Below are 27,196 nucleotides of genomic sequence, written 5' to 3'. Positions count from 1 at the left end.
TAAGGTATGTGTAGTGTTTTTCATATTGGGTAAATCAAAAAGAAAATGAATGGCACTAAATAAATAAAAAAAACTTAAAAGACGCAGATCTCTATGCAAACACCAGTTCGCAGGTACGCCTAAACAGTCATTATCAGAATGGGGGTTTGAAGAGATTGCAGTAATTTTGATAGTTGAATTCATGGGTCGATCCAAGTCATACCACCATTGAAAACCTGAATACACTGGATGGTGATTTCGTTCTAGTATGGGACTTCTCAGTAGTGCTCATCCACAATCTTACAAGTGAGACTCAAACCCAGGACCTTCAATCTCATACGCAAACGCTTAAACTCTAGACCACTGAGCCGTGACCAGTGAATTCCGATATGTGTCGGGTAGAGACAAGTATCTACCTGAGACAATGTACGAGTGGTTTCTGAAGATCATGGATCAACTGAAGTTAGACATTAACACTGTTGGATATCGGCTCAGTGGTCTGAGGGTTAGTCTTTTGCGTGCGAGACCGAAGGTCCTTGGTTCAAGTCCTGCATGAGGGATCGTGGATGTGTACTGCTGGGAAGTCCCATACTAGGACGAAACTACCGTGCAATACTTCCAGGTTTTCAATGGTGGTCTAGCTTAGATCGACTCATGAATCAAGCTATTAATAATCAGTTGTTGTCAGCAAACACTACGTAATTGTGAAACCTCTTTCAGAGTTACAAAAGGGGATCAAAGAAAAAGGAAAATGGAATAACGTTTGTTTATGATAACTTGTGTCATGTAATAGTTATCAGTAAAGGGTTGTGGAGATCTTTTGGTTTCATCTATATCATGAACCGATCAATATTTGACCATCATGAATAGATTATAGTTAGATATTAACGCCGTTAGGTGTTGGCTCAAGGGTCTAGATGTTAAACGTTTGCACATGGGACCGAAGGTTCTGGGTTTGAGTCCTGAGTGCAGAATCATGGATGTGCATTGATGAGGAGTCCCATCCTGTGCTTTTGGGTTTTCGATGGTGATATTTCAGTGGTCGGTCCACGATTTCAATGAAATATACTTATTAGTTAACAGTTATGTATTAGTATAAATATGCAGTAACATAAATTTACTGCAGCGATAGTGTACAGAGTTCCTGATGATTAAAATTCGTATTCTATATATATTCGGAAGTTTAAATAAAACGCACTTTTAGCAATAAAATGTAGCGTGATGCAAAGCAAAAAGTAAGATAAATGTTTGTTTTGGTAAGTAATAGATCAACTAATAAACATACTAGTAAAACTAATTACTTACCTACTGTACAACCGAACCATTAAATTTGTGAGGTAGTATTTGTTCTTCAAGTTGTCTTAATTTATTTTCCAAATCCTCTATGGCTTGGTTACTTCTTGAATACTCATCCTTGGATCTACAAAGATGGGTAGTATAATTACGTCTCCTATCAATACTTCGCTGATTACTTGTTAACCATTCTTCATGGCTGTCACTGCCAAGCAAACCAAGTGATTTGTTATCACGTGGACGAATTAGTGCAAATGGCTTGTAATAAGGTACTGATAGACTAGAATGTATTCCTAATCTACGTAATTCTTCTCTGGATCCAGCGACAATAGCTCGACGAATTTCAATTAGTTCATTTAATCGGTCAAATGAATTCTGTAAAATCCTTTTATCGACATTTGATGGTGAAGAGAAAACATGATCTGGCGTTACAGGTTTACATGAAACCAAATAACTTTGATTGATACGTTGGTTTAAAGATAGAAAAGTCTTCAGTGAACATGTACTAGATGATAGTCTACCACTTATTGATGTATTTGGTCTATGAGTATCACGTTCTGACAATTGAATATAGTCGAAACTGAATTTTCCTTGGTAACCGGATTGATTTTCTCGAGTATATAGTGAACTGTCGAATATGTAGTTCCCCTGTTCCTTTTTACTTAACACTGAACTTTCATCACTCGAATAAATAAGATTATCTTTTTTCAATAACTCCTGTTTTATCATAGTATGTAATTGACTTTTCAACAGTACTACCTCTTCTCTAAGTTGTTTAACTGTGTGACCAGAATTGTTCTTTAAATAAGTATGTTCAGGGATTGCTCTCAGTAAATTTTCTACTCTTTCACATGCTTTACGCAGACGTGTTTCAGTCATTTCTTCCCAACTCAACAAACGTCTTTTTTCCTCATTATATAAAGCAAGTAATGATAGTGGACTGTCACAAGAAAGGTGACTGTTCAGCTGAAAATGGTCATTTTCGCGATGACTTGGACTACGATCATAAGATTGTCTGATTTTAATTACATTACATTCATCAATTTCAGGAAGTCTTTTTAGTGTTTTACGAGGTTTATTACTGATTTGTTTAGATAATTTTTCAGTATCTGTTTTATCTTCAGAACTATTTATTAATTGAGTATGAATGGAATTACTCAGCTCATTTTCTATAACTTCTGGTGATTGACAACTAATTAGTTTCCATAAGTTTTCAGCTGTAGTCTTCTGCTTATTAAATGAATGATTAGAAATTCCATTAGTTGAAACTTTGCAGGAATATGTTAGTTGTTCTAATAACTGTTGTGCATTCTCTATGAATAGAGTTACGACTGGGCATAAGCTATGTGGACCTTTGATTTCAGCACCAAATTTAGAATTAACAAGTGGCTTTAACTGTAAAATAACTTGTTCAACTAAATCATATGTATTGCAAAAATCTGTTTGTGATTTATATTCTTGATTGTTTATTTGCTGTGCTAAGTATAACGCATAGTAGATTTGTTGAGCTTGTTGCTTAGTAAATATCAGCTTACTATCCAATGAAGCATTTAACCATATTTCTAAACCAGTACGTAATAAATCTTTATTTGCCTGTAATGCTAGAAGACCCAAACGTTGGCTCAGTAATAATAAAGTATGTCTTAATTGTTTATCAAGTTTAACAATTGTCTTTTGGTCGATTAACATTTGTAACTTGTTTAAAGCATCTTCTTCTTTCAATGAAAATCGTGCATATTCACTTAAATTTGATGGTAAATGCATTGATGCGTCACGTAAAATAACTATGGATGATAGAATTGCAGACATTTCATTTGGTTGTAAACTGTTTATAGCTAATAAATGATTAAGACGATTTATTTCAGGTCTTACATCTTCCATTGGATACAATAAATCTTCACAACTAGAAAAGTTAGTCAAATTATCTGAAATTATATCAGATTTATTTTCATCTATTTCATTGGTTGATTCCATTGAATTACTTTTTAGTGAACATATTTTTGAATTATCATTATCTAATGATAAATTATTGAGGATTTTACTTATATTATCTTTTAACTTCATAGCGATTTCTTCATAAGATATGTTTAAAATTGTTCGAGGGAAGTCGTCTTCAATGAACAAATGTGTATAGTTGCATAATTTACCGATTAAACTATTACACAGATAATATTTTAAATGTGGTATAAATTCCAAATCTTCATGGAACATTTTTGAATAAATCAAATTATGATGAAACTGATCTGAATCGATGATCAACTGTATTAGTTCAGATGAGCTCAAATCATTTAGGTTAACAACAAGCAGTTGCTTCAATCTTTCGTTTTGTACATAAATATAAGACAGGGGTCTTACATCTACTGACATGGTTGTGACGGATAATAGTTCACTGTGCTTATTTTGATTTTCAATATCTTTTGGTATTAGATGTTTCAAGAAATGAAGCCATAATGGAATCAGTTTATTAGTGTTAATATCAGGCCCTGCATATTCTTCCCCATTCATTATAATTTTCAACAAACGATTTGTATATTTGCGAAGATTTGTGCAAAACAATTGGTACAGATATGCATTTAAGTGTTGACGACAATGTCTTGGCAATATATTCAAGAAGTTTATCAATTCCTCACAAGTATTGCAATATACTAATGATGTTTGTATGATTGGCATAGAATCTTGGGGTAGATTTAGATCAAAAATATCTTCGTGGAAAAAACAGTTTATTAAACTACTATCCAATCTGTCAATAGTAAATGAATTTATTAAAGTCGTTATATCTACTGAATTTTCATTGTAACTATGCTGTGAATGATGATAATGATTTGTTAACATACAACTGACAAAGTATCTAAAATAAGAGACTGTTTGTACTGGTAGTACTGAACATGATATGTCATGAAGATAATGGAAATGATTTAACATAGTTATTGTATGTTTTACAGGATACCGGTTTAATAATAAAGAAACCCTTAGTAATTGAGAAAGATTTTTTCGGTTAATTGGTTGAATCGGTATTTGTGTTAAGTTTGGTTTTATAAAATTTTCTTCATCGAATTCATTCAGTAGATTAATTAATTCAATTCGAATTTTTTGAAATATTATTTGTAACGCCTTCTGTTTTACATCATCTATTAAACAACATTCAAAATTTGAAATCCATGAAGTTCTCAGATTCGCAGATGCAATCCACAGGTGATATTCAGTTTCCATGAGAGGATGAAAAGAATGTGGTCTATGTATATCCAGATGCGTAAATTTTAAGATATTTTGTATACTGGAGGCAAAGGGAGCTGCTTCAATTGGTTGAATTAGAAATAATTCAGGATGTTCTGAAGATGTTAGTGAAGATATTTTAGACAAAAAAGAGTTCAGGTAAACTAATGATGCAACGATATCGGTATTTGGAATTAGTTCACAAGAATTGACTACGGTGTTTGAACATAAAGCGTAACGTAATGATTCCTTTTCTGAATTCGAGATACTAATTAACTCATGTTCACATTCATTTTGTAACTCATCCAAAACGTTTACACATATCCAAGCACTTCGAGGTCCATTCAATTGTCCACTTAACAATGATAACTGAATCGCGTTGCTTAACTCTTGATTAGTCATTTCAGCAGTTAAGTCACACTCTGTGCTGACTGAAAGCTTCTGAATGCTAATTGTTCTTTGTTTTTGTGAGTATAAATCTAAACGAGGTTTCCAAAATCCAATTAAGCGATTAACTTCAAGCCTTGTTAATTTTATTAGTTCTGAAGCAAATATTGAATGAGCTTGTTGTGAAATATGACAGAGTGGATGAGCGCAAGCTATGGAAGTGTACCACAATTGTAACAGCATTAAATTAGTCCAAGATTCAGGTGAGTTTATAAAAACATTTTCTTCTAAAGAATTATCGACAATATCACTTAAGAAATCTAAATTTCCACTCAAAAACCATGAAATCGATGTGCTAAGAGCTGCAGCATCTTCTTTATTCATCACCTGAGATACTGATGGTTCAATGACATTTTTGTTGAAGTGGTTTACCATTACTTGTATACATTGAAAAATAATCGCTACATTAGTAGATAGTGTATTTATACGTAAATTAGTGTCACAAAGAGCATTTAGGCTTTGTCCAATAGATTGAGCAATAAATGGTTGTTCCAATAACCAATAACCGAAGTGATTTAAATTTTTGATTATATAAGCTATTTGCTTAGCTCTTAGTGGTTCAGCTAATAATTCTATTGGATTAAATAGAACTGTTTCAAGAGATCTAAGAACTGACTGATAATGTTCTGACTGACTACACTCAATATCGTTTTTAATCATGTCTAAGGATCTAGAACCTTCGGTAGATATACATACTTGCAAAGTTATTGAAGTTGATTTTAGTCGTTCACATAAATCATCTAGTAAACGTTTACTGAGTTTATCCATGAAAATATTTTGATTTGTAATAAAAATATATAGCAATCTAGTAATTAAGTGTTTTAAGTGGAATGATATTTCTGCATCATTTGTTATGTTTGGTTGGATTATTTGTAGCAGACTTACTAGTAGGAAAATATCTATAGAAGATAAGCTTTGATTTAATATCCTAGAGTTCACAAAACGCTCCAAGATTTTCGCGAAAAGAATCATATAGTGTTTAGATGATGATGCAAGACAGGAAGACTTTACCTCAAAGAAATCTTTCAAGCAAGTTTGTTTCTCAAAAAAGTGTAAAACATCATAAGAATTAAAAATGGTTTTCAAACAGTATGTATAATTTTTCGAAGTATAAATAAGATGATATATTACTGATAAGTTAATCAGCATTCGTAGGAACTCAGCATTATCTATAGCTAAATTTGGTAAACATATCAAAATTAAGTAGTAGACATTCTTAAAAAATGATGCTTCTACTTGTTCAGAGTTATATTCATTTGATTGATTAACTAAGTGCAATGCTTTTTTAATTTCTTGTAGAATTAGTGATTGTATTTTAGGTTCATATTTTTGGAGAAGAATTTTACATGACTTGATTTCAGCATCAGTCAGCATAAATGATTGTTGTTCCTCTAATGAAAAATAATAGTGTAATAGACGTTGTTCTAATTTAAGTAGCTCTTTTTCATCATAGTTTGAATAGTCAACTGTATTTATAAAAGAAGAATATAGATCATGGGAGGGAGATATGGAGAAAGAGGTGGTTGAGGAAAGGAGACCTCGTAAGGCACTATAGGCTATTGCAGATTCTGTTTTCCAAATTGAAGTACGGTAGGAAGTAATATTGTAAATAATTTTATAATTTAACAGATCCGTACATGATGTCATAGTTTCTTGTGAGATTTGAGATTTAATACTAGTGGAAATTATGGCTAACGGTTTTAGATCACTGGAAGACAGTTTAATTATTGGAAATGATAAGACGTCTTCTACACTTTCCAATGTTTCTGATTGTGAATTAATATTTTCCAATAGTGAAAATAATGAGATCATTTGAATTGTAGTTAACGGTTTCAGTTTCAAATACGATCGTATCGTAGAAATAAGTATTGAGGCTGTTTTGATGTCGATATCTTGTTCTTTTACTATCGATTTTGAATAAAGCTCGTGAACTGTCACCTGTTCGTCTATGTCTTCACTCTGTTGACTTGTGATAACAGATATCAAGTAGTCAGAGTTTTTGCTAACACCATCTAAAGTATCTTGTGTTTCACCATCTGTTTCTGAGGTATAAAATTCAAAATTTTGTAATATTTTCTTTTTAATTGTGTTGTCTTGACTTAGTATTTCAGATGTATTGATCGTTTTCTCTAGAAAATTATTCTGTCTTAGTTTGACGTCAATATCATTGGGTTTTTGGATTTCATTGAAGGTCACTTGACTCATCACTTGTTCATCTGAGTAAATCTCATGAATTAAAGTGGCTGTTTTTATGTTTTTAGAAATTTCAGACTTAGAATTTTCAATGTTATCTGAAGTTTGCGATTTAAATGAACTGTCATTTATATCAGTAACCTTCTTGATAGTTAGAATCTCCCATTCTTCCTCATTTTCAGTAATGTTTAGTTCAGTACTTAATGGTCTTTCATAAAATTGAGGATCACGGTGGTTTCCAGTAGTTTCTAATATGTTTGCTTTGGAAACTAATGAAACAGTAGTATTCAAAAATGGATGTTGGCTGCTCACGCTAGAAACTAATAATGTACCTTCAGACGTCCCTACTTTTTCCGACATAACGGGATGTTCAGCAACCGTAATCAGTGTAGTAGGCCTGACTACTTTGTCTGTATTTATTAATTCACTTTTTATACCGTCAAGCTGACCTGCAAAACAATCTACATGAATCTGTTCTTCCACTTGTAGAGCAAGTGGGAAAAAATGTTCACCTAAAATTAACATATTAATCAATGAACATTTTAAAGATTCTGGAATACACTGGATTTCCAATGAATATAATCGTGATAAATGTTCAAGTTCAATAGTTTTGAACAAAATTTCGTATGCTAATGTCGAATTAACGATATCTTTACTTGTTCTAATTCGATTATAAAATTCTTGATATTCTTCCAGCTTTGAATATAGAATATTCTTATTATGGTTTTCTAGACTAGTAATATCAGAAATATTGATAATATTTGATAAAAAGTTCGCGAAAGGTAAAATTTGTTCGCATAACTCATTCACATTTCTAGAGTATTGAAAAGAAAGACAATAATCACGCAGCGAACCAATATGACCAGTCGATATATTTAGTTGTTTTGAATAGGCCAGAATAGCCACTTGACCAAGAATTAAATTATTTAGAGATTGATCACTAAACTGTACAGCATTCGGCAAACATAAAGCCCTGAGATGATCTGATATTAAGTTTTCAATTTTATTAAACTGAGCATAACATACTTTTTCAAGAATATTTTGCATTTTGATTTTCGTTTTTGAATTAATAACAAATGGAGTAGAATTTACACAGTTTTGAATAACATTTAATTTGAATACACTTAGAAAGTCCTGATCATTTTTTAGTATCTCTATGAAATCTTTTTGATTTTTAATAGTTTCTAACATACAGAATAAACTTTCTGTATTTTCCGCATTCAATGGACAAATTTCACTTTGATCTGTGCTTTCAAGAATTGCTTTCAATCTATTTATATGTGTAAATAAAACTATTTGATCGCTGAAGTCATTAATAAATGTGGAGTTACGAGAAATTTCAAAATCATCTTTCTCGTTAAGAAGGCACATCTCTGGAGGTACAAATTTATTTAGAACTCCATGTAAACTTTTATTTCTGTATGTCATAGCAACCCACGTTGTTGGTTTCATTTTATTTTCAACTACATTAAAAATTACATTGGAATTTATAGTATCTTGTGTGGAATCTAGTGCTTCATCGTTCTCATCTGTTTGGTATAGACTTGAATTTGCGATTTTCCAGCTTTCAGATTTGATATATTTTTCTTTTAATGTATTTGCTAAGCCTTTATAGTAGGTAATAAGCTTCTTTGAAGTTCCTTCATTAATCTCATAACCATTACGAATTTTCTTAGAATGAATTTCTTGTATGATTTGTAGTGTTAGTTTCACTATATCAGAAGGTATTAACATAGGAGAAGAAATAATGCCAGATAAACAACTTATAAGAAATTTGCAGTTTTGTGGTTTCACTTTCAATGTACAGGATAAATTTGTTGTTGATTGGCTTAAAATTTCCTCTAACGTTAAGACATGTAAATACAAGTTATAATCAACGACAGTCTCAGTTAATAGTTCTTTTTTCGTATGGTTGTATTCAAAAGGTTTTTCAGCCGTTACTTCAGATGATGTTATATTACAGATTTCTAAATGATGATTTAATTGGTTGGTAGATGATATATAAGGAACGAGTGATTTTACACCATCAACCTTTAATTTTTGATTGGCTAACCATGCATCAAGTACTGGTGTAAAATGTGATGAAAAACCTAATGAAATGTAATTAGGTTTGCACAATAAAAGTGATGGGTTTATGTTGTGAATTGCTTTCGCCAGCTTTTTAGTGACATTCATCAATGTATTTTGAAGGTTAATATGAAAGTTCGATAGGAAAAGCAAGAGTATACTGATTAGTATATTTGCTTCTGCCGACGCAAAGTTTGTTAAATTGTAATGTAAACGTCTTTGTGAAAGTAAGATACCAAGAAGGATAAGTGAATTAATAAATCTCATCTTTTTGTACTCTGACAATTCAGAAAGGCAATCAGATGCAGCTTCATAAATAGAACGATTCAAATCTTCCAGATTTTTCTGATCAATTCGATACTGACTTTTAGAAAGTGATTCATTGTGTAATTCACTTGAAATTAAAAATAATACTGATGTGGAGACATCCTCTGACATTTTTACACATTTGGAATTGATAAGAGAATGATAAAACTCGGTAAATTTTCCCATTGTTATGGCAATTTCATATGGATTCAGGCTTCTAAAACCTTTTGTGAATATGGTAGTCAAAGTTATAAGAATCCCGCATGTTATATCATCCATTTCCCCATTTACAAAGTAATGTCTTTTACTGTTAACCTTGTTTCTTGTTTGAAGTAGAAGATTTTCAATTTGGTTTTCATAGGAGTTACTAACTTTAGTTGCCTGCACAGTAACTTGAATTGATGGTAACATGTTGCTGATTATCTGACTTACACCAACACCATTGGTATCACCAGCGGCAACAGTTATGTCATGCAGTCCACTTTCATTCGGTAAAGTACATAACTTGAATAGTGATTTCAATTTTGTACAAACTGATGAACAGTGCATAGACGGTAATTCACAAAAATCAACTAATGACCGAAAGTTCCTACGTATACTCAACAGATAAATCAATTTATCAATTTCATCAGGCAAGGAACAAAACAAATCTAAAATATATAATGATATCACGGTTTGCATAAACATTATTGGTCTCGATGAAAAACTTACGTCGTTTCGTAATCTCGATGCAGGATTCATGGCTATTGGAAGGTGAAACAGATGTTTAGCTAAAATATCATTATATATCATATTTTCTGACTGCAATTCAATTTGCAAAGCTTCCAGGAATTGTTTTAATTCATCGCCTAACTTTTCTTTATATAATGAAGAACTGTTTAAAATCGGCTTTATATGATGTGGATTGTTGATAATATTTGATAAACATGGATATATTTTTGGTAAAATAGGCAAATGATACTTGGTCACGGCTGTACACAAGTTTTCAACAAATGATGTATTCGTTACTATGTCTTCATCCTCTCTTAAATTGCTAATAAGGAAAGATAGCTCTTCACTTATTACTGAGAAGTCTTCTGAAGTAAAATCTGAGTTAGTTGTCTCTTTTAAGTTTAAACATAAGTCTAATTGCTTTTTCAAAATGCAACTGTAAGCTGACTGATCTGCAATGAATAATTTATTTAGAAGATCTATGTGTGTACTATTGAGCCTGACAGGTTTTTCAGAATTTGCATTCAGACATTCAACTAAATAGCTACTTACTTGTTTGACATCGTTTATTGTATAATCAGAATAACGATCATTAACTATATTTAAATTATTCACTCTATTTTCAAGTAATTTTGATTTTAAATAACTGATAATAGGTGCTATCATAGAAGAATCAACAAATAAATCGTTTTCCAACTCAAAGTGATCTGACACATTGATGCAAGATAAATTAGGATCAGAAATTGTGCTATTTTCATCATGTTTACTTTGAGTATCATCAATGTAAGTAGATAGATCTAGAAGCTCACTTCCAGTGGGTATTGTGATGTTATCAAAGCCGACTAATATCCCCAGATTTTCTTCATTTGAGTGAACAGTTATAGTTTGATTCATCTGATTTAAAATATTGTTTGGTTGTTGCTTTTTAGAAACCAAGTTATTTTTAACATTAGATTCATTAGAAATTGAATTTATTTCATATGGACTCGTTTGTGAAGTACAATATTCACTGATTGGAGTGAGAGCATTTTGGTATCTTGTTACTGTGTTTCCATGAGTTGTTTGAGAAATTTTAAAACCTGTGTTTACAAGGTTGATTGGCTCTTTTTGCAGTGATGTTTTTAAGCAATAATTAATTTTATTGAAATGATTTGTCAAAGCTTCTTCAACTAAACGTATGTCACTGGATTGACAGACAATATTTTTATCTACAAAACAATCTGTTTCACTTGTTGATAGTTGTTTTGTAATGGATTTATGAATGTACTTTAAGTGGTCTATGTTGGGTATATTTTGAGTTTTATTATCACTAGTCATGGAAGCTGTAACAGAATTATCATATTCATCTTCAATAAGCTGTAAAGCAGTTGCAATATCAATAGCAGTTTGTCTTTTTAATACACATCGATTGTTTGGAAATTCGCTTTCATCATTTTGTTTTATAGCTTCTATGCCATGATTAATAATTAATCCATGATTTAAACTAATCATGTTCTCTAAATGTTGAATAATTTCTGAATTTATTTGAGAATTTTGTTTATTTGAAATATTCGGATCTATTTTTTCTAAGGAATTAATAACTTCTTCAATGCTATCAGACAGGTATTGCTTATCCTGGAAAAATGATGTTTTTTCATCTGTTTTAATTATTTTAGTTATCTCCAATAATGTTGTTTTGATTTGATCAAATTCCTGAGGGTTAATTATAATAGCATTACTATTACAATTGTTATCGTCAATAACGGTATGATATTTATGAACTGATGAAAATAAATTGTCGCGTGCATGCTGAAGTATGTTCAATGTTTTAGTCAATTTCGAATCCGACCAGATATGTAGTACTGGCGTTTGCGATGTTTCCTTCTCAACTAAACTGATGGTTAGTAAACCATCATAAATAGTTTGACGATCATTGATACTTAGGAGTAGCATATGATTTGGGTTGTTGGAAGAAACCACCTCTTGCATACGCGAATGTATGGTCTTTAATCTTTCAAATAACTCGATGTTCGATCGTAAAACGTCTGTTTGGAGTAATTCATTTATGCGTGGCATAACTAATTGAATGTTTTCAGCATTTAAGCAACTTAAAGTTGTTAATTGCTGAAGGGTGGATAAGTGCGAGTTAGCATCAGTAGAATATTTCGAGTGTTTCTTTAGTATAGAATATTGTTTTATTTTCGAATTATCGTCACTACTGTTTATATAGCCTTCATTATCATCAGTTGATGGTATTAAGTAACCGTTAGATGAATTACTTTCTGTCCGTTTGTTCTTGTTTAATAAATTAGCTTTAAAATGAACAGTTGTGGAAAATTCTTTGTCGACTAATTGGTTGTAGTCACTGTTCTTGGTATAAGGACATTCTTCTACAGTAACTGATGATTTGTCTGCTATATTTGTAAGTAGGTTTTCATATTTCTCTATTTTTGCCAAGGAGCCTGTCCCAGTGATTATTTTTCCTTGAAAATGTTCTAAAAGTGTTTTAAATTGAGATGAAAAGTAAATGTTGAGAAATTCAGAAATGTTAAATAAAACTGTTTTTTGGAAAAGTTAGTAAACGGTGTCAAACGATGGAATTTAAAGTTGCAGTAATCTCTGAGTTAGATGGATTATTTGTGAAGCATGTGGTCAACTGTGGACATGAATCCGACTGGAAAGACGTCAAAATATCGGACATGGAAAAAGCAAGTTAATCCAGAATAGTTTTAGAACCGTAGAAATCTGATCAAGCGTCAATCACCAGACATACAGAAACCAACAAAATCTGTCATTCAATAAGATAAAAGATCAACAACAGCAAGATTCGGTTCAGGTCAGGACATAAAACAACTAAAATAAACATACAAGCAATGATCACACATTTATCGATAACAATCAACCTCAGGCTAAAAGAGCAATCTGTTAATCAATTGTGGGGAAGTCCTAATAGCTCGATTCCTTTGAAATAACGTCCTGATGATGTTGTTCAGAAGAACAATGAGAGCTTCATAACTAATCCATTTAGCTCTATGATCCCAACAACCCAAGATTACTTCATCATTATTATTGTTCACTAGCTTCCAAGAAAGCTAGCTCTGTATATTTTGTCAGAGAGTTGATCTGACATCACTGTGAAAATGATTTATAAAACAGGTTTACCTACAAGTTCAATCAATAATATTATCAGTAAATGCATTACTGACAAAAAGATTAATAAATAGGTTCTGATTTCATAGTCACATCAAATGTAAACTAAATCAATGACAAAAAACCATCAGTGTTATTTAGCAAAAAACATACAGATGTTTTGTAAACGACATATTCAGTCTTGTGTTTAACGTGTATCCATCGAATGAGGCATGTTAGAATGACACCATTAGAACTGTCTCTATTCGAAAAAGCTTTGGAGACCATTCTCTAGTTGTTATTAATGTGTATGAAATGGTGTATAAACGGTTTGAACTATTTTTTCTGACTAGCGTTTTTTTAGCGAGGAAGAAATCAAGAAGAAGGGCTGGGAGTGGATAGGACACACATTGAGGAAAGCACCCAATTTCGTCACAAGACAAGCCTTCACATGGAATCGTGAAGGCCAAAGGAGAAGAGGAAGATCAAAGAACACATTACACCAAGAAATGGAGACAAACATGAGAAGAATGAACAACAGTTGGATAGAATTAGAAAGGAAGGCCCAGGACAGAGTGGGTTGGAGAATGCTGGTCGGCGGCCTATGCTCCATTGGGGGTAACAGTAGGTAAGTAATGAAATGGTATATAGCTTAATTTTTTAAGTTAAATGTTTTAACTTAAATTCTATGTAGGTATTGTAAAATTATTCGATTTTTAATCAAAATAAAAATTATAGTAAAAATTTAGTAATACTAACCTTTATAATCATTCCTTATAGTTGACTAATGAATACATGAAATTTCATTAGTCTATTACCTAAGATATCTTGATGGAACACTTTTCTTTTTTTAACGTAATTACAATCATAAATAAAATAATATACATATTCATGTAGTTACACGTTTATGTAATAAAATATTAATTTACTTTAGTCTAGACTGGAGGTAAATAAAGAGTATTAGATTCGACCTTTGTATGTATATATGTGCCAATCATATACTCTTTACTTTATTTGTATCAAAACAATTGATATATAAACCTGATTGTTAGTTCGTCTAAAAAGTTTGTTTTAGTTCCAAAAACGGAATTTTTGTGACAAAGGAAAACTAAAAACTAAATCTTAAGAAACTTACTCTGAAATAAAAGTGAATTCTTGTCTTAATAGACGGATTTGTCAGGGATTATGTGTAATTCTATACAAACGGTGGTATTGGTTGCAAAAATAATAGACAAATATTACTGTATGAAAGAGTTAAGTCTCATATTTAGTTAGAAAAAAGCGTTCTTAATTAATTTCACATGAAGAATTGTAATTGACTGATAGACTGATCAACTACTTATTTATTTGTCAGTAAACATATGAAAAAGCCCATAATAAACTTACTAGCACTTTTTAAAAGGCATATTTGATTTTGTATTAACTGATGTATAAACTAATTACTTGTAACGCCTTTTAAAAAATCTCTTTCCAAAGTTAATAACTAGTGCAGGCAAAAAACGGCTAGCAGAACCGTTCGACTGGAAAAACAGCTTATTCTATTTAGTTTTACACCGGAAATAAACGGAAATAATAATAGAGCAAAATAACTAATCAATAAATTGAGTACAGAAAAATTAAACTAAATAATTCACTACATTATTCTACATTTTTAAAGTTAAATGAGATAATGTTTGTTGTTAAATTGGTTTGCCATTGTAAATACAGAATTCTAGATAGCAAACAAATGACATTTCGAAAATAAAATGTAAAGTATATATATTCGGACTTTTTATACAAAGATGTTTAACCTTCGATATCAGCACATATTAATGGTTTCTGTACAGTGTGCATTTTCTCAACACACGAAATATAAAAATACAATTATATAAATAATAACAGAATTTATAGTGATATTTATATTTTCAAGTTAGATATTTTTGTTTAACACGTAAAATTTTTGATTAATTTATTCAAAAGAGTGTGAATTGGTAAATTAGTGATTAATTAATTCAAATCAAACAAACACCGCAAATATTCGACAATGGTTTTGAAGGCGTTATGGTCTTTGAGCTTGATGATTAAGTCATGAAACTTTCATTGTCCTTTTGAATGACATCATCACACACACTTTAAAGAGGAGTGAGCTATTATAACTTCTTTGCGTTTGATTAACAGATTTTTCTGTTAGGACTGGGTTTAGTTGTTTGTTGTCCATAATATTATGATAGCCGCTTGGACATTACGTTTCGAGTATTTTCTGCCCTAACTTGATCCTTAACCTTGCAGCTGTTAACTCATTATTATTGAGTGGATTCCAATATATCTCCCGAATCGTATATAAACGAAGTACTAAACTCATAAAAGTTCTCTGGTCTTATTTTTGTTTCCTCTGTCCGATATTTCAACATCTTCTCATTTGAACTCCAGTTTGAAATTGTTTACACTGATTAGTATAAGCGAATATATTGCGGCTTTTAAAAGCTGACTGGTTTTAACGTAGACAATGAGCGAAAGAGCAGTCAATAAGTATGATGTAATATAGCTCACAGGTTATTTAGCTTATTAGGGATATGTTGTTTATTCTGTCTTCCTTTGCTGTTATGTACGACGGGTTGCGTAATATTGATAGAACCAGTTTGATTGCAGATTTCAAATAACGATCGGTATCCATCTTTGCTTCATCTATCAACTGATTTTCAATGCTTTAATAATTGACAAAGGGATGCCATATTTTATTTTCATCACAAAATGACTTTAATGGATCATAAAAGTTTCCAACTGTTTGCATACTTTTTTACTGTTGTATTTACGTTACTAGTGAAAACAATATTTACTGAAAATTTTAATTATTATTTAATAAATGGTTAGATAAGTGATGGCGGATCATTCTAACTTGTACATTTTGCACCAAAATAAGAGTTGTCCAGAAGTACTTCAGAAGAAATCAAAATCAAATTATTAAAATTGATCTTTCACATGTGGAGATGAACTATGATCATCAGCTAGTGGTGATTACTTTCAGTCCACATTCTATAACCAATAGACGACTGAATGTCTTTTAAAAGATTTGAAAATATTTTACATTATCTAGTTATACAATATTTCACCAAGGAATCTTGGACGTGCTGTATAGGTTTTTTTGTGCATTTGTGATCAATGCTCATCTAGTATGGTGGGATAACTAAGATTGATGTATATGTTTGTTATATTTACGAAATAGCCAGAAAGTTTTGTGACTCGATATCGGGATACACTGCATTAGATATTTAAACTTAGAAGAATAACTTTAACGGCGTCCTATGTTATTGAGTACTTATCAACGAAGTTTAGATTCTTTGACAAAAAAGAATACAGTCAAATGCCACGTCATTCGTAATGTATATTACCACCAAAATATCTGAATAATTTGGAAATATTTCCATAAAATACAAGTTTTTAATGCAACTGGAAATTAACCAAAGAAGTCAGTCTAGAAAAATATATATAGACCGATGAAGAAAATCTTTTACTTTTTCATAAAAATCCGGGTGTTCAATAAAAGGAGTGCATACCTTACATGACATAATTAGAATTCATGAAACTATCTTTACATTACGGATTGTTATTTTAAATGTTATAAATAGTTTGAACATTTTTAGTGTGGTTTACTTATATCCATATAAATAGTATATGGCGATGGTTAGACATAGAATGTATTTTGGCAGAAGACCGATAAGGAAAGAACTGAAATGAAGCGCTGTTGGTAGGAAAACGCATAAACAATGAAATTAGAGATGGACTGATATTTACAGAAGGAACAGTGAAGATTGAGACAATTGATTGTTATTTCGCAAATTAACTGTTGGCTGTATGGTTATCAGGATTTAGTGAGATAGTCTGTAATTTGCAATTAAATACATTCAATTGTCTCCGCAAGTGTTTTGTACATTACATATTAGTTAACTAGTTCAGTGCAATTCCAAACATATCAGTATACTCACAGTTGAAAATATTCCATTAGAACAACAGATATAAGCGAAGACTATTGTTTTCAATTAGATCTTCATCAGACATTACTCTAATATACAGTAATATTTATTCAAACACATGAAAATATTAGAAAAAATCAAGACAGTCTATAAGTCAGTGATAACAGTGAAATAAATTGCATAAATAGACATGAAAAGTAAAATGTACTCAATGATAATGTGATGACAAATGTAGTAGTTGTGATAAGAATAATGAAGGTTTAGCTAAATGTTTCATAATAAGCAGTAATAAGCAGAGTAATGCCTGATGAAGATCTAATTGAAAACAATAGTGTTCGCTCACATATGGCATTCCACTTCACAGTATGAGAATTTTTAATATTTCAATATTCTATTAGTCACTATAATATGATTGGCTATTTATTAATTGTGCATTACGGCAATTATTGGTAACATTTCGACCTCGTTAAAGATAATTAACAAGTTCGATCGTACTTTTGTTCAATTCTTCATTCACATTACTGAAGAGTATAAAGTGTATCGTAATATACTAAAACAGTTATTCAGTCAACTCAAAGTGGTATCTAATGGACAACGATTTAGAAAAAAAATATGAAAACAAAGTTTTTTTAAGGTTAAATTGATACCATTAAGGTAAAAAAAATAGAATGGTTTTTCCTTAATTAGAGTTGAGAAATGTTTTTCGTCAAATAAAGCTTTCATTCTTCAAGTTAAATAACTTTCACTACTTAGTATTTTTTTACAAAAAGGAAAAAAGAAAAGAAAGAAGAATATAGCCCTAAATTCTAAATATGTTTTGCAACTGAAAATAAAAAAGGTACGCCCTGAGCATTGAAGTCTAGCCTATACGACTACAGAATAAATTAAACGTAAAAAAGAATAAGATCTATTTGCTATGGTGAATAAACAAACAATTCACAATATTTTCGACATGCAAAATAATCTTTAATTCAAAAAGATTCAATTAGAACTAGTAATTTCATTTATCAGGATTTGTTGAAAACCAAGTCATTTTTTTAAATGAGTTAAATATTTTTTCAATAGGTTTTTATTTGATTCATAGATTTTACGAGTTGTCACACCCTGTTACTTAAATAATTCAAGTATTAATTTTGAAATTTCAATCAATGGATACCTGACAATGCAATGTTTGGAGATAAGGAAACACAAAGTTATATTGATATTTCGGTTTGTTTTGGTTTGATACGGAATATCGAAGAGACAATGAAGAATAACCTCAGTAGTTCTATGGTTAGGATGTATTTTCAGGTACTTTCATCATAAAGTGTTTGTTTCAAATCAACCAAAAAAAAGATTTATGTAATTTACGTACAAATAATAACAATTTTAAACTCTAAAATAACTGAGAAAACCTAGTATTTCTTAACTGTTTGAGATTTTGGTTATTGTGCATTTCATCGTTTTTCTGTAATACAACTAGGGTTATAACAAGTGAATTCTAAATTTTAATCGTAATTGATTGGTTTTAATATACTGGAATGCGAACATTTCCATGATTGATTAGCAGCCACTGTTGTTTATCGAATCTCAATCATGACAACTCATAAAACGACATATTTTTAATATTTGAATGATGTAATGGAAACATAACTTGTAGGTTCCCATAAAACGAAATAGCTTTCAATCTAAATTTAAATAATTTCATTAGTAAAGCCCTTACAAATATAATTATTTAGAAATAAAATGAACCCTGATATATACTTGACAGGAATCATTTTTTTCAAATCTGGTTCTTGAATAAAATGCCTACTGTAACAAAATGATATCTAACTTGATGATAAAATATGTATCTGTAACAAAAAACCTATCTTCATCCATCTTGCATTCAAAAATAGGAATTCAGGTGGAATTGATAAAAGTAATAAAGAAAGGTTCAAAAGAAGATCCCCTGTAATCCAACTATTCCAATACATAACACCTTCAACCAATAAAAAGTGAGTCAATACCCTTATGACGCCAACTCAGTATGCATTTATGAACTTATGTGTACTTATGAAAGCAAGTAAATTGGAAAGACTGAAGGAAGGGGATTTTAGAGACTTGGCAAACATATTCCTCGAAAACTGTGTTTTTAAGGAAGCAAAGTATTCACAAACGAGATCACTAGACGTCTGGTAGATAGTGGATATAACACAGACATTACAAAGGTGTCTTCTAATACTACTCATAGTTATAAAAATGGGTCTTACTAGTTATTATTGGTTTAATATTGATATGCAACTGAATAGGTTGTGAGATGATGAACAATTTATCGACAACAACGTTTAGTAATCACACTATCACTACGTCAGATTTAAGTTCGGACGTGGTCAAAGTCACAAGGGATTTGTTTCTAAACATGTTGTTTGTAGTAATGTTTCCATAGCTGCAAGTACTGAAGAACACAGTTACAGAATTTGGTCAGGGGATGTTCTGCTATTTTTATACTCATATTTTGGAGTTCTATCGGATTTAGAGAACGTACTTAAAGCTGACAGAAGAAATTTCAGCCTTGCTCAAGGAAGGAGGTAATTTTTATAATTTTATAAGACTGTTTCGTTCGGAGCTTCATCGAAATACAGTTGTCTAGCGTCTATATATATATTTAAGAAGATAGATAACTATTAGACTGTAATTCATGGGAACATGCATCGCATCCATGAACGTAATTCATTAGCTTATCTCGATAACTCATGGATGAGAAAACTACTTGAATCAGAGTTCGAACCTATCAAACCTCTTTTAAGTCCAGACATTTCCGAATTTCGTATACTGGTATATGTATCCACAAAATGTTCCCAATTCGAAGCCTAGGTTTATTTTCAGGCAAATCTACCATGTAAACAAAGTCTTTATGTGAGTGATTAAAATGCAGGAAATTACCAAAAGCTCGGGAGTTATATAATTTCTCTCGGAGGACGCTGTGAATATAGATCGAATGAAGATAATGAGTTGCAGTATAATTCCCACACAACGGCAGTTCCGAGGAAGTTAACAAATAGTTGTCTTGTTATAAACTCAGTCTGTTCAATCTTAGAGTAAAAGAATCTTACTGTGAAATTACTAGCTACAACCTTAAATGAAAGGAGAATAATGGTTTATAAATGCAACTCAAATAAATTTACAATTCTACTAACAAACCAATCAAACGAGTACATACTGGCTACTTTAGTAATTATACAGCCGTAAACCTCAAACTAATTACACAACCTACTTACATTAAAATTTTGTTTCTTTAATTATTATTTCATGATATCCAGATATTAAGAATAATATGTCAGAGTTAACTTTACAAGCACTCATTCCGTTTTTTAATTCATGCACGTGAAAAAAAGAAAAACAGTTACACTAATTAGCTCATTCTCCAAAACATTTAACATCGAGAATTATTGTCGGAACAGATTTTTTTATTCTCCATGATATTGTTGTGATTAAAATAGATGTTTTAATAAAATATAGTTATTCATTTATCAAAATATCCACTGAATATGCATGGATAACATATAGCCTTCATTGAATAAAAACTCAAATTCAAGAGGTGTATTAAATCCCACTTAGTTGCATAACATATCAGATTTTTAAATTCACAAATCAATTCTATGGATGTATTCCCAGTAAAATTATTGCGAACATTTCATTATATATTTCAGGAAACATTATCCTGATTAGTAGTAATACTTCTACATGATTAATATTTTGATTAGTATCTAACCTTTTAATGCATTTTTCATACATTACATAGTCTAACTAAAATATTTGTATGATCGTCGTCTAACTTTGGATACTATAGATTTAATACACTTATGCTCTAAGTTCAATTCATTAGGTGTTGATGTGAAGCAGCTTAAGAAAATTTAATATTAAACACTGATGAAAATTGTTTTAAAATAATGAAAATCGCCGAATTCCCATATTCACTCAAAACTAAATGCTTCCTACGGTTTGTGAAGAATCAGATCATCGAAGAAACGATATAATATCAAATAAATAATCATTTCATTCAAAAAGGCGTGCTACAGAACATACTAAACACATATTTTAACAGAATTTAGACCAATCACTATTACTTTAATATCTATGGTCATACGCTCAACATTTATCGTTAGAATTGCATAAAAATCTATAGTCCATTTAATGTCATTCCTTATTGTCGATTTCATTCCTAAAGCTGTGCGATCTTAAATACCACAACTGTTATGATGATAATTTATACGATTTGTTAATTGTTGGATACAGTAACAATATGACAAAAATAAAGCAAACGTATTGTGCTATTCCTAATGTAAGTCTGATGACAGAATAGTTAGAAGGATTAATAGTTTAACTAGGACAGATACAGAATACAATTAGTATTTAATAGTTATGAAATTAGGACGATAAGCTTTATTATTAGATCTGATCTAAACAACTTGAAAAAGAGAATAAATCGTTCTGGATTAAGAATATGATAGGGTAATGGTTCACAAATTTAAAGACTACGTCCAACGTAGAACTAATTAGAAGGGGTTTCGTGGAGATTTCAGTATTTTTTTCATAGTTGAAATCATGAGTCAATTGAAGCTAGACCACTATGGAAAACCTGGAAGCACTGTACTAATTGTTAAGTAAATTTATTGTGTACTTATGCATTTAGTTTCTCCGTGTATATGGTAGAGGGTTCAGCAAAACAAACAAAACAGGGTCATTTTATCTTTGTTAGACTTATAGTTGTCTTTCGGATATCTCAGAAATACAAGTGCGATCAAGTAGAATGACCAGTGTTCACAAGGTACATTATTATTACGCACATTATTCACTCTCATCACCTCTCTTTGGCCAAGTAGGATGGTGTTTTTGTACATCTGTTTAGATTTACGTTTTCCTGTTACAACGTCAACCACGTCCAATAATTCTTACCATTAACAGCTTTATAAAAAATTATCATTTAAAAAATGCATGTAACTGGAACCGCGTAGTTTTAAAAACGAAATAATCAGGTTCATATATTTTGTTAGTACCACTCTCACGCTTCATATTTCATTGAAAGCTTGAAATTTATTGAAAAAAAGAATTTATCATGTTTTAGTCATTGAAACGAACTAAAATCCAATTTTGTGTTGGAGACACATAAGTGATAAATAATAAACTTGAATATTTAAATACCGTTTTTATTTTCATATAACAAGTGAAGAACTTGTATAAATATATATGTAAACTCAGATATTATCCACATGAAAATTTTAGTTATCAAATTATAAGTTTGTGATACAACAAACTATAACGGAATAAACTAACATTTGAATGACTGAAATTGTTAATGTCCCATGTGTTTTTGATATGATGTTAAGAATTTTGAAAATAACACCTTAGGAACAACTGATTTAAAATCATAATGTTCGAACAGTTATCTAAATGACACCACAGTCAAACAATTAATAAAAATAGATGATATATTTGCAAATAAGAGGAGTAAAAAAAACTCATTTTCATGGCATTTGTTGACAAAGTTCTAGTTTTCGTATATTTATCATCTTTATCGAATAAACAAAAGGTCTTACCTTCAATGATCTCATTTCATGCAACAAAAAGTCAGTTTTAGCATTTATAAAATATATTGTTTCATTTGATGAACGAAAACTAGAAATTTGGCGCAGTGCGGATAATTCTTGACTGTTCGTTATGTTCTATTGCTAAGCTTCCTATTGTTTTTTAGTGGATGCTCTATTATTAGTGGATATGTCAAATCGGGTCACTTTAATGCATATTTATCTTCACTTGCTCTTGTGGAGAAGGTTACACTGGCCACACTAACCGAGCGCTTTCCAAACGCATCTACAAAAATTATCCTGCATGGTTTTCGAAAAGCGGATGTAAAACAATTATTATTTCACTATTGAAATATCTCTTAAGCTCTGATCACACTATCTAACTTGACATATCCCTTAGAGTCATCTGTATAATCAAAAGATTTAGCTCAAGAACAGTGCAAATTAATAACCTGTGCACCACAGAAGCGTTGTCAATGAACGTTCTCAAACTTGAACTCCATGTGCTAAACAGACACGTGCTAGCCATCATTCTTCCATGGTATTAACACCTAACTTTTAAAAACAGCAATTTGGCTGGTAATAGATTCTTCTAAAGTTTTCAAGCTTTTAATTTTAATCATTTAGTATTATCACCTACACGTTTGTGGTTGATTTTTCACACACCTCAGACGTATCAAGTGCATGACTATCTTTGACACAGTTGATTTCACCTTATTATTTTTCTTTGGATTCCCGGACTTTAACCAATATTCTCTGACTCGCGGTATGATGTTATCGTCTTTATGCTTTTTTTAACAGACTATATCAACTGCAGATTAGCCGTAAATATGATTGTACTGGTTGTTTAAGTGATATTTTGGTAAAAAATTCCCTTGCTGAGTTGTCTTTAATTCTTTTTTAATGATAACATGGGTTACTTTCGTTGTTCATCATGTATTGAAAGGTTAAATATCTCTGTGTTCAATAGTAGTTGAAGTGTTTTGTGAAGATACAAGACCCGAGAAAAGTAAAGCCTAGTAACCAGTAATATATAACGGTATGTAGAACTTTTGGAATTATACTTTGATACTTTAAAAATTCAAGTGAAATGATTGGTTTATGCTTTTTGTAAAGTAATTGTGTAAGCTACCTAGAAGTAATAAACGTACGACCTGGCAAAAATGTCAATCCCTTAAAGACACCTAATTATATAAGAAAAATGAGGTGAAACGAAGAACACAAATATCCAAGGAATCAAAGTGCTGATGAAATGAATGATAATGTGAAAAAAATTGAATACCAAGAATGTCACTCGAAGAACAAATAAGTCAAGACGTAGAACAAAACGTGTCAAATAATACTAAAATTTGGAGTGATAGGGAACGACGAGCAGTTAGTATACTTATTCCACTTTAGTCGATTCTGTGGCATTTTACCTAACGTCCCCAAAATTGGAAAAAGATGATTGTGAGAACTAAAGTTATGGTTATACTAACCTAGTCTTACGTTAAACAGCACTAACCATCTATGTGGGTAGAGATTAAGCATACGTAACACACTACTCAACCAACATGATCACTGAAGACTCACAAATCCGTCAGCTGATTTGTTAACTTTACCAGCTGTTCTTAACAATGACTACTCGCTATTTCATCATAAATGAACAGTACTCCCAAAACATCTGATATAAAATACTTTCAGTCTGCATTTGTTTTCTATTTTCATTGGTACTCCTTCATAAACGCAAACCATACCAGAGTTGATTCCTAGCAGTACCCTCTCTCTCTCTCTGAGAAAAAGACAGAAATCTCACTCAAACCACATGGGTTGCGATTCAGCGAAAACCAGGCGAGGTCACTTAAATCATGAGAAGATTTCTTCAGCCATCAAGCCACTGAAGATGACGATTAACTGAATGATCATTACTCTTAACCACTTCGCTCCAAATGATCAATTTAAATATTGACACAATCCAATCCTGAAGCAACATTGCAAAAGTTCTCTGGTTATTACTCAAGTCTTTCAAAATTCTTAGCTTTTTGATAATATCTACATTAAACAAAACTACATCACTTGATCACATCAACAAGGGAAATTCACATAGAGTGTACACATAAGCAACGGCAAGATGCCTCAATTCTCATGTTAGTACGATTTAAAATAGTAAATAAACAGAGCTAATAGTAATAGTTTCGTTTACCGACCACTTCCTACTACGTTTAGTTACGAAGAATTTCATTTAAAAATATTTAGTACCAAGTAAAATGAACAATTTATATGAATTTTATTTTAGATTTGGAAGTGTAAAACACGGCGTAAACAGTTTCGCGATATAAACGCTACCCGATTTTAACAGATCAGGTTAAATATTCTGAATGTAGAGAGACAATGAAATACTTCAGATACGAATGTACAAATCCTTTCATTTTTACCAACTATTACTTACTAGATTTTTAATTTTCACCGAAATTCACCAATCAAGACAATATACATTACATATTAGCACGTTTTACGCCACATGTATAATACCCATGGTTATCTATTTCGCAAAGCTCAATTGCCAAAACAGTATTACGAATAAGCTAACGCACGGAATATACAATGTAATGAGGAAAAAATTAAGATAACTGAAAAATTATTTGGAAGATATCTACATACCAGAACGATAATTGTCATAAAATTATCATCTTTTATGCATTAATTATTTAACTCTTTATGAGATAAATTATCTACAATAATAAATTTGGTCTTAGAAACTTAAAATCGTTAGAAGAATATTACAAAAAATATAATGAACCAGTTGGTATTGAAGAAGTAATTGAATATATATTCCATGCATGTAACATAAATGAGTACTACTTACTTCTGTGACAGCATGATATACAGGAACCCATACTTAAATGTTTCCAATAATCAACATTGAAAATTAACTAGAGTTTATAGAATAAACTTTTGATATTTTCAAATTTTTATGAAGCATGATATCCAATTTAACAAACACACATTATGCATGCGTTTACAATGTATGTAACGATGGAATTATGTGAAAAAAATTGCTGGATTAAATTACTTAATTCCTTGCAATTCTATCATGTTTTTTTGTTTAAGTATCATCAGGGTAGTTATTTGAATTGTCTGACCAAAATGCAAACCTACTAGTTTAGTTAGACGAAAAACAATTATTGTCCTACAGATATATGACTTAAATAGTGTATATAGTTCACTTGAGTATGTGAATAAATATGTATTGTTTTTCTTTCTCAGAAAGCCAGTTAAATTTTCACTGATTTACCAATCAGAACTCAATTGCATTAGTCTAGTCTGTGTGGGCAATTAAAAGAGCATTTGGAGAGATGAATTTTACAAAGTAGAACAGAAGCAAAGCAAATAACTAGGACGTAAGTACATTTCAAGGTTATTCTAATGGAACAAAGACAGGAAGTGAATATATGTGTTAACTAATAATTTTCGATATAACGGAAAACTATAATCTCCACTACTTATAAAATATAAGAAGTGCTAACGAAAATAATAAAAATAATGATAATAGGTTAAATATTATAGAAATCGTTCTTCAGCTAATTATTTATTGTTTGTCAATCGGAATAAGTTCGCTAATTACAAGAATCCGTATACTATTAAATCTTAGTATGCTTACCAGATGAATCAAATGCAAATGCTTGTGTGTATTCTATCTTCATCTTATAATGCATTACATTGAGTCGTTATTTGGACAAATGGTAAAATAATAGAAGAAAGCTATGAAAATGTTTCAAACTAACCCTATTTTGTCAAGTCATTACTTTACACTAAGCATAATAAATGTATTTTAAGTCAAAATTAAATGTGGCTAAGAAATAGATTGAACTTATCTTCAAAAACTGTTTCCCCAGTAGTGGATAACTATGTGACAGTTAATAAATTTTTAGTATGAAGTCGTGGTTCACGAGTTCGCCTACATATCATATGAGTTAGTAGATTTATTCATTTGAGAATATGGGGAACTTGCCAACTAATAGAACGATAAACCATTGCTAAAATTCTTAGCATCACATTGATAACAAAGGACACTGTCAAGATTACTACAAAAGCTACCAATTTCTCTGTATACACTTGGAGTTTTGCAAGGTTAAAATGTAGTATATTTTTCAACAAACCATAAGTTCAAAAAGAAATAATTAGACTGTCCTTATTACTTTAATTTTCAACATGATAATTAATTCTTCTTAATAATAAAGGCAAAATATCTATAAACTGCTAGACGTTTAGGTAATCCTAAAAAACAACATGACCACGGTAACAGTCGTTGCGTATATGCAGACGTACAAATGATCTTCAGTACCTGCTTGACGATGAGGTATATCATGTTTTATTTTAAAGTGAATGAGAAAATCATTAAGA

General features: G+C 30.9%; 1 protein-coding gene across 1 annotated transcript; it reads right to left on the bottom strand.

The window, feature by feature from the left end:
- Window positions 1-1,284: 1,284 nt before the first annotated feature.
- Smp_034080 (putative erythrocyte membrane protein) lies at window positions 1,285-13,387 on the bottom strand (the record flags this gene model as incomplete). Its single annotated transcript, XM_018793740.1, has 3 exons — window positions 1,285-6,398; window positions 6,570-12,683; window positions 13,351-13,387. The coding sequence occupies 3 exons, from the start codon at window positions 13,385-13,387 to the stop codon at window positions 1,285-1,287; spliced, it is 11,265 nt and encodes a 3,754-aa protein (XP_018648222.1).
- Window positions 13,388-27,196: the final 13,809 nt, after the last annotated feature.

This window comes from Schistosoma mansoni, chromosome 1 (assembly GCF_000237925.1).
Source record: "Schistosoma mansoni strain Puerto Rico chromosome 1, complete genome".
In the NCBI taxonomy this organism is placed as follows: Eukaryota; Metazoa; Platyhelminthes; class Trematoda; order Strigeidida; family Schistosomatidae; genus Schistosoma; species Schistosoma mansoni.
The sequence above is the reverse complement of the archived record's forward strand: the minus strand, read 5'-3'. Positions and strand labels throughout refer to the sequence as shown.